The 9,724-nt window shown below is 48.3% G+C and overlaps 1 protein-coding gene across 1 annotated transcript in view; it reads right to left on the reverse strand.

Annotated features, from left to right (window-relative positions):
* Positions 1-1,553: 1,553 nt before the first annotated feature.
* The window catches only part of CIB4 (calcium and integrin binding family member 4), a 79,973-nt gene continuing 71,802 nt past the window's right edge, over positions 1,554-9,724 (reverse strand). Inside the window, exons 5-7 of the mRNA XM_004377593.2 lie at positions 5,038-5,147; positions 3,517-3,605; positions 1,554-1,748 (exon numbers count right to left, since the gene is read on the reverse strand). Coding sequence (XP_004377650.1) covers positions 1,718-1,748; positions 3,517-3,605; positions 5,038-5,147 — 230 coding nt within the window. The 3' untranslated portion in view covers positions 1,554-1,717. The remainder of the gene's footprint in view (positions 1,749-3,516; positions 3,606-5,037; positions 5,148-9,724) is intronic.

Consider the following 9,724-nt stretch of genomic DNA (forward strand, 5'->3'; position numbering starts at 1 on the left):
ACCTGCTGGGCCCACCCACGTTCTCCCTCGAGGTGGTAGCAGATAGAACTGAGGAGTCTTAGGGTTCACTATTCTTAGTGGCAAGACACTCACATACAGAGATACCTCCCATCTGCTTCCACTGGCATAATCGAGAAGCCTGATTGTCCCATGTCTGAGATTGAAGTAAAATGGCCCCAGAACAATTGCACTGGGTGTCAGATGGAAAGCAATTCCCATTTGAGCACCAATTCTACATCACTGAGTCCACACAATAACTTTATGAGGGAGGTGTCATTATCTTTACTGATAAAGAGACTGAATGAAGCTCAGACAGGTTGAGAAAATTGCCTGAGGTCACATAGCTAGTAAGTGACACACTTAGGATTTGAACCCAGATCTCTCTGACTCCAAAGCCCCTGGTTTTCCCACTACATACCCTACTTGTGGCCCATGTGGAGACTGAAGGGCAGGGATGGTGCGGCCCTTGGGATCCTGAAGGACCCTGGGGAAGAGTGGTGCCTAAGAGAAGAAGCTGTATAAAATGCCCACTTCCACTGCATTCTGCTGATTTGGCATCTATTCCCAGGACCATTTCTAGAAGGGGGTGGAACAGAGTGACCCAGGACAGAAGCCACTCTTCAAGGACTCTCTATGTTTCAAGGGTCTCCCAGCTGGAAGTGGACACCGGGAGTGGGTTCCTCGGCCACATGCCTGGGTGGCCTGGGGAGTCCAGGCTGTCACCAGATGCTGCTTCTCCCTGCCAGGAGGCTGTCTGCCTACTGGGGCAGGGGGCTGGATGTGGTTGAAAGCCCCTAAGTAGATAAGATCTGGAAATGGGGAACTTCGTGCCTCCTGGGCTTGATCAAGCGGACTCCATCAAGCCATGGGGCCCTCCTTACCCCTGAATTGCTGAGTCAGGACCTAAAAGCAAGGGGACCACACAGCAGGGTGCACAGTGCAGGTGAGGTAGAACAGTCTTCCCCTGTATCCAGGATTTATGCACTTCCTCCCCGGACACTGTGAAGAACAGCCATGCTCCCATCAGGTGGGCATCTGACAGCTCTCAGAGACCCCTATGAGTGGCTTCTCCTGGGTCTCAGAGTCCTTGACCAGCTAGGCCCCAAAGGGTCCATGTGGTGGCTAGATTCATTCTAGGGCTTGGCTGAATAGTCAGCAGATAAGCCCTGACTGCTGGTGTCCTCCCTAAGGGCCTAGGGGTGCCAAGTAGGGCCGATATGTCTTCTCCCTTGAACAAGGACTGGGGAGCCAGGCGCCAACTGGAATGACAGCTATGTGCTCGTCTCTGTGCCGCCCTGCACTGGGAAATGCAAGGCTAGATGGGGGGAGTGGGTAGGTGGCCTGGTGAAGGGAGGGAAGGACGTGTATTTTTCCTTAGTGAACTTCATCCCATTTGGCCTGGTCCCCTGCTGTAATGCGCACTGGGACTTGAACCCTGCCCTCAGAAAGATAGGCTTGCTTGCTGTCATCGGCAAACTTAAGCCCTGGAATGAGCAGCTCTTAATAAAAAAGTATTGTATATAACATTGCATTAAAAAAATGATGAACTAATGGGGTGAGGAAAAGACTTTTTTTTTTTTTCTTTATTTAAGAAACATTATTCTAGAGTTGAGGGTGGGACAGGAACAAGGTCATACTTCTAAGCAGATTCCTCCAGTGCTTGGAGGGGCTTGAATTCCAGTGGTCTCCCTTGCCAGATCAGGTATTTGCGGCCACATCAGAATCCCCAGAAGTGAATCCGAAAGGAGCTGAAAGAAAGAATTCCATGAGCCACCTGAAGCCTGCAGTTCTAAAGGGCCTTCTTACTTCTGGGTAACAGTAGTCCCAGAGGCACCTCCTTGACCTCCTCTTTTGTCCCACTCTCTGGGCAACAGCCAGTTTGCAGCTCTCTCAAGTCTACCCAAAGCCATCTTCAAGCTTCTTTTAGCACCACCAGAATGACAAAGGACCTCAGAACCTGTGGTGCGGGAACCAATGGAAAGAAATGGAGTGACTAAAAGAGAAACTCAAGGAAGGCAGGATTACAACCAGCTTCAATTATTTGATGAGCTGCTATGGAAGAAGTGTGGTAGCCATTTTTTAGAGAGTCAGACCAAGCCACAGCCCCCTAACAGCCATGTTGGAAGGATGAGACCCTATCCCCCATACAGAGGGTTAAAGAGGGGTGGACGCTGGGCCCAAGCTGGGCCAGTTGGATTCTCTCCCCAAGGAGTTTGGTGTCAGAGCTGAGAGACTATGTAAGAGTCACTGAGGGCCATTGGAAACCCAGGAGATACAGACTTGACAGTGTTGGTAAGTCATGTTTGGCCTTGGGTCTGACAAAACAGAGATTGCTAGTTTGCGGCATGAAGCGAAGTGCAGTGGAGTCGAGAATAGAGGCAGAGAGGCTAGGCACCAATAAAGAGAAAAAGAGCTATCCTGGGTTCCTGACCTGGTGCTTTCTGAGGTCTAGCTGTCTTTTTTCTTTTTGTTTGTTAAACCATCTTGAGTGAGTACTCTTCCTTGCTATCAAAATAGCCTGAACTGTGAGACCAAGGAGCATAACAAGACCCGGAAGTAGAAGACACATGTAACCAGATGTCAGCTCTACAAGAGGAAGGGCAGTCTAGCAGCACTATTTAGTAACAGAATGGGCTACCTCCAGAGGTAGAGCATTTTCTGTAGCTGCAAGGATTGAAAAATGACTGTTAAACACGGTCAGAGAAAAATGGAGATGTCTCAATCATCTCAAGGGTGTTTGGACCAGATAGGACCATCAAGGCCCTTCCCCACTCTAAGAAGTAGAATTGCTTCTGTAGTTAAGTTTCTTTTCTATCTGAATCAAGAGTTGGAAATGCATGAGTTCTTCTCTGGGCTCCACCACCAGAATCCCCATACCAAAAAGCCAAGCCAAATCTCTTGCCATCAAGTTGATCCTGATTCATAGTGACCCTATAGGACAGAGTAGAACTGCCCCATAGGGTTTCCAAGGCTATAATCTTTACAGAAGCAGACTGTCACATCTTTCTCCTGTGGAGCAGCTAGTGGGTTCCAACCGCCTACCTTTCGGTTAGCAGCCAAGTGCTTAACCACTGCACCACCAGAGCTCCTCCAGAATCTTCATAGCCCTGTGCAAATACCCAGCTCCTAGTGACCTTGCTAGATTGTGGGTGGAGGGGAGCAGGAGAGGACCAGGCAACTCCCTGGGTCAGCCCTGGAGCCAAGTGGGCTTGGGCAAAGAGGATAGGTGTGCCGGCTGTAGAGCTGCATGAACCTGACGTTGGACCACCCATGTTGTTTGCAAAGCCTGGAATCCAGTCCTCTCCTTTGCCCTTTATTACACCATCCCCAGTCTCTTCCTAGGTTACCTGATTTCTAAGAAGGTCGAGTTTTACTGATTTCTGAAAGAACCTGCAAAGTGCTCTGGAAACTTGTGACCTCCTTGGGAAGACTGAGGTGCACCATTGGCCAAGGGAAGATGGGAGGGTCCTTCCTGCCCCGCCCCCCACACACCCCTTCCTCTCCAGAACTCCTTACTTCATGAAATCTGGAGACTTGGCCATTGCATGTTCAAACTCTGAGAAAGACAGCATGTTGTCATTGTCCAGATCAGACTCATTCAGGACCTGCCCAGTGGAGGTGGGGAAGGAGGCAGAGAGGAGCCCAGTGTCAGGACAGTGAAATGGGGGATGCAGGGGTATGTGGGGAGTCACCATATGTTGAATGGCTACCATATGCCAGGATCTCTGCCAGATGCTAACACTCATTTCCTAGAGTTCTTCTGACCCTCTGTGGAGCAAATATTCTTATCCCCATTTCACAGACCAGAAACAGAAGTTGATAAAGATGAGGTTATTTGCACTAAGGTTTGGAACCTGATGGGCTGGATCCACTCATGGGAAGATCCATCTCAGTGCCTCCAACCCAAACTTGGCAGTGAGAGCAAGGGTGCTGGGGGATATACCTGTTATGGGTTGAACTGTGTTCCCCCAAAAGATATGCTGAAGTCCTAACCCCTACACCTGTGAATGTGACCCTGTTTGGAAACAAAGTCTTTGAAGATATTATTGGTTAGGTTAACATGAGGTCATACTGGAGTAGGGTGGGTCCTAATCCTATGTAACTAGTGTCCTCATGAAAGAGGAGAAGTTACACCCAGATGGAGAGACAGAGCAAGGACGCCATATGACACCATAGCTGCAAGCCCAGGAATGCCTGGAGCTGCCAGAAGCTCAGAGAGGCGTGAGAGAGCTTGTTCTTCAGAGCCTCAGAAGAAATCAATATGACTGATACTCTGATTTGGACTTCAAACCTGTGGAACTGTGAAACAATAAATTTCAGTTCTTGTAAGCCACCCACTTTGTGTTATTTTGTTACAGCAGCTCTAGGACACTAATACATTCCCATCCCTACTGCCTGCCACCCAGTCATAGGGCTCTACACTGCAAGGGGCCCAGTCAGGTAGTGGGCAGTGATGTGCACTCATGGTTTTATCTTTGCTTCTAGTTTCTACCCAGACCAAAACACTTGAGGGTTTTCATGGTCTATGATAAGTGGAACCATGCCCTGTCTTGGGTTTGTGAGGCTGTCTTCAGGTCTTGTCACACTTTGGACCGTCACTCTGGGACATCTGGGTGTTGTATTGTGCAGGGATTGTGGTGGGGATAGTGAGTGGGGAAGGGGACATGGGGATGTGTTCATCTTATGCTAATCTTCCTCTTGGCCCCTCTTCCTGGAATGACTGCAGTTGGGGGGTGGCTCCCCTTGGAATGGGTGGGTTGGGACACACTGTGTGCGGTCCCTGGAAGGGAATCGCCATCTTGGAGCAAGGACAGGGAATTGAGGGGTGGTTGTCTCTAGCTGTGCACCTGTTCTCTTGCCCTGCCTGCCTCTCACAGAGGCCCCAAGGCATGTGTGCACCAAAGGCCAAAATACCATCTGCTTCAGGTTTGGCCCTGAGCCTGACCCATCTTCTCCCAAGATGAGCAGCCGGACATCCAGGGGGGTTGGGCGATGGCCTGCCACCCCAGCTCTCACCCATAGCCCGCAGGTACACACATGGTTCGTTAGGTCGACCAGCAAGTCCTCAGACACGTCATCACTGTTCAGCAGTCGGAGGACGATACTCTGCAGATCCTCCTCGTCAATGAAGCCGTTCTCATTAAAATCTGCACAGAGGAGCAGAGCCTGAGTTGAAGGGAGTTGAGGGCTGGACAGGAAGTGGGCTTCCTCTGCCTGAAGAGTCTGGGGGCACTAGCCAGCCAGGTCTCTGAAGGCTCCCATCAGGCTCTGGGAGGCCCCAAAGAGCCCACCTGGCCCAGCTGGGGCTGGAGCCTGTGACTCAACGAGACCTGGACAGGCCTAAGGGGCGGGGTGCTGCGGCAGCAGGGTAGACTGCAGGCACATTTGGTGCTAAATAATACAGTAAAAATGACAACAATAATAAACATGGATTGAGTGCTTACTGTGTGCCCAGACATTTTCTGAGCCCTTTACCTATTTTAAGCCATTTAGTCCTCACAGTCAACCTTTTATTATTCTCATTTTACCAAAAAGGAAACGGAGGCACAGAAGTGTTACATAATTTGCCCAAGTTCACACCACCAACAAATGGGAGGGCTGGGATTCAAACTCAAGTGGGCTGGGATTTGAACTCAGGTAGTCTGGTCTCCAAGCCTACAAGCTCAATCACCATGCTGTGATCTTCATATCAAATTCAGAAGCCAGTACGTCTTTTGGTAGCTCAGGAGCTAGGCAGCATGGAGGAGTGGAGAAGGTCAGGGTTTGAAGCCACAAGACCTGGGCACCGTCCCTGCTCCTGCCCTGTTCAGTAGCTGTGTAGCCCTGGACATGTGCCCCCACCTCCTCTATGAAATGGGGAGAGGGGTCCTTGCCCTGGAGCTTGCTCTCCAGGCTGCAGGGCAGCCCGTGCCACAGGGTGGCTGGAGTGTGGACTCTGGATCCATCCCCACAGTGGCAGGGGACAAGAGGCAAGCACCCCTCCAGCCCTGTGCAGTTCTGTCCTCCTTGTGCCCCTGAAGACCCAGAAAGTGGGTAGGAATGTGCTTCACCCCCGGCAAGATGTGGCTGTCAGAGAAAGGGTAAGGAGGAGAGAGGAAAGGGAGGCTCCATCCCACAGGGGCTTTCGCACACCTTCATTCCCTCAAACAGCCCACAGTGCTGCAGCAGCCTTGGTGTGCTCAGAGGGTGCAGGCGGCAAGAGCCACCGCGGCACTGGGTGTGGAGGCGCAGGGAGCCGTGCACTGCCGTTTCTCACTTGTGTGGGCTGGGAAGATGCTCTTGCTGACTCTCAGTGTGTCACGGCTGCTTTATTCTTTAACCTACAACCACAACCCTGTGTCCCTGATTTCCAGGACAACGCCCAGTTCCCAGCTACTGTCCCACCCATCTGGGGAGCACCTGGACCCTCGTCAGACCTCAGATCCTCCTTTTTGAGACAGAAAATACAGTTATTCCCTATGCCCCCTGAACATAGGACAGCCAGGGTCTGTTTTAGCACTATTACTACAGAGATACCGTGGAAGTATGTCAGTCATCCTTTCAGTACCCACTTTAGTCCTCAGGCACTCCTACCTCGAGGGCTTTGCAGAAGGTAGCCCCTGCCCAGAGGGTCGTCCTCCTCTGCTCCCCCTCCTCTGAGCACTGTGAAGTGCTCTGACTCTGGCCCAGGGTTCAAGACCCTCCTTGAGAGGCAGGGCCAAGATGGCAGAGTAGTCAGACCTTCTGGTGGACCCTCTTACAACAAAGACACGAAAAAACAAGTGATTCGATTATATATGGCAATCTGGGAGCCCTGAACATCAAAGGCAGAGTTGAGGAACTGGACTGAGTGGCAGGGGGAGGGAGAGACAGTTCGGAAGCAGCAAGGAGTTGCCAGACCTGAGCCAGCAAGAGCCTGAGCCCTTCAGGCCTGAGCAGCTCGTGGGTGAGCGGTGAGGCAGGCAAGCAGCTGTGCTCAGGAGGCGCATTTTCCATACCAGGAGAGACCCAGCACCAGAGAGTCTACACAGCCACCCAGAACCAGTGAGAAGCAGCCCTCGATCCAGCGATAGATAAGTAATTGTTTATGGCCTATCACGTGGATCAAAAACACCCCTCTTAGGGAAAAACCTCTCTCCCATTTACCTCCCCACTCCCTGCACTACACTGGGTCCCAGACCGGCTTCAGCAATTGCCAAGTCCCCTGGGCTGGAAGTAGGAACCGTCACACACCTGAAGCCATTCTCCCTGCCTTGGAGAGTGAAAAAACTAATGAGAAAAAAAAAAAAAAAAACCTGCTGGCTCCCCTAAGCCAGGAACCCAGGGTAGGCACAGCTCCTTTGCCTAGGCAGAGGCATAAGGGATCCCTGGACTTTGAGCACCTGTTCCCCTGCATAGACTTGTGTGGGCCCATCTCAACAGCATAGGCCCTCATTACCACAGTACGATAGGGTATATACTGGAAGTCTAAATTCAACTGTTTCAGCTGTCAAGTGGCAGGTTCTTGAAATTTGACACTGCTCTGTCCATTAAGCAGGGTCTTCACCTACCCACATCAGGGGCCTGAGGACTGGTGGCTCCACCCATGCCACCTAGCCACCTGCAATAGGGGCCCATGAATAAGAGATGTCCCCCAGTCCTTACAGCCAACAGCATTAGGTGCTCATAGTCCGGCTGCAAAACTAACCCACCTACACGCTCTAGGGAACAGGGGCACGCCTTCCTCTGGACACTCAGGGGCAGCCATCAGCCCCCTGCCTTGCTCAGAGTGTGTCCACCTGCTGCAGCTAGATGCCTGTGCCTACACCAATCACCCATGCCTGTCTAGAACTGTAAGTGAGAGCCTACACCACACACTTGGTGGCTATATACCTGGGTACTTGAGCTGAATCCATACAGAGGAGTGGGCAGACTCCTGAGCTCGCATACCTAGTAACAGATCTAACCACCTGGTGACAGGACATTAGATCTTCACAGTTGTCAATAATCAAACTAGCTGATACGAGCAGCCTATTTGGGCATATCAAAACAAAACAAGAAGCTAGGACACAGTAAGCAAACATAAAATAAATAAATATAATAACTTATTGATGGCTTGGAGACAACAGTCAATATGAAATCACATAAAGAGGCAATCCATGATGGCTTCAGCAAGCTCCCAAGATAAAGAATCTAGAAATTTTCCAGAGAAGGAAAATTTCTTGGAATTGCTGGAGGCAGAATACAAAAGATTAATATACAGAACTCTTCAAGAAATTAGGAAGGAAATTAATCAAAATGCAGGAGACGCAACAGAGGAAATTAAAAAGATTAGAGAAGAGCATAATGACAAATTTAACAGGCTGCAAGAATCCATAGAGAGACAGCAATCAGAAATTCAGAAGATTAACCAAAAAGTCAGAATTAGACAACTCAATAGAAAGTCATAGAAGCAGAATTGAGGCAACGGAAGTCAGAATTAGTGAGGCTGAAGATAAAGCACTTGACACCAACTTATCTGTGGAAAAATCAGATAAAAGGATTAAAAAAAACAAAGAAACCCTAAGAATTATGTGGGACTCTATCAAGAGGAATAACCTACAAGTGATTGGAGTACCAGAAAGTGTGTGTGTGGGGGGAGGGGATAACAGAAAATACAGAGAGAATTGTTGAAGATTTGTTGACAGAAAACTTCTCTGATGTCATGAAAGATGAGAAGATATCTATCCAAGATGCTCATCGAACCCCACATAAGGTAGATCCCAAAAGAAAGTCACCAAGACATATTATAATTAAATTTGCCAAAACCAAAGATAAAGAGAGAATTTTAAGAGCAGCTAGGGATAAACAAAAAGTCATCTACAAAGGAGAGTCAATAAGAATAAGCTCGGACTACACAGCAGAAACCATGCAGGCAAGAAGGCAATGGGATGATACATATAAAGCCTTGAAGGAAGAAAACTGCCAGCCAAGAATTACATATCCAGCAATACTGTCTCTCAAATATGATGGTGAAATTAGGGCATTTCCAGATAATCAGAAGTTTAGGGAATTTGCAAAAACCAAGTCAAAATTACAAGAAATACTAAAGGGAGTCCTCTGGTTAGAAAATCAGTAACATCAGATAAAAACCCAAGACTAGAACACAGGACAGAGCAACCAGATATCAACCCTGAAAGGAAAGTCACAAAAGTAAATCAAAGCTGAAACACTGAAAATAGGGAAACAGATGTCAATATGTAAAAGATTACAATGTTAAAACAAAAAAAAAGGGACTTAAAAAATGGAGACATAGATTTTTCATATGGAGAGGAAGTCAAGGCGATATAAAGAAATAAAAGACTGGTATAAAGTTAGAAAACTAGGGGTAATTATTATGGTAACCACAAAGGAAACTAACAATCCTACAAGTCAAAATAAAAAACTAGAAAAATATAAAGACTCAGCAAACACAAAATCAACAATAATGAAAAAGATGAAAAGAAAATACATAAAGAAAAAAGACTCAGCACAGAAAATTAAGTGGAACAAAGAAACAGTGAACAAGACACAAAAAGAGACATAAAAATGACAGCACTAAACTCATACCTATCAATAATTACACTGGGGACTAAATGCACCAATAAAGAGACAGAGAGTGGCAGACTGGATTAAAAAACACGCTCCATCTATATGCTGCCTACAAGAGACACACCTTAGACTTAAAGACACAAACAAACTAAAACTCAAAGCATGGAAAAAAACATATCAAGCAAACAACACTCAA

Source organism: Trichechus manatus, unplaced genomic scaffold (genome assembly GCF_000243295.1).
Source record: "Trichechus manatus latirostris isolate Lorelei unplaced genomic scaffold, TriManLat1.0 scaffold00052, whole genome shotgun sequence".
NCBI classification, from domain to species: domain Eukaryota; kingdom Metazoa; phylum Chordata; class Mammalia; order Sirenia; family Trichechidae; genus Trichechus; species Trichechus manatus.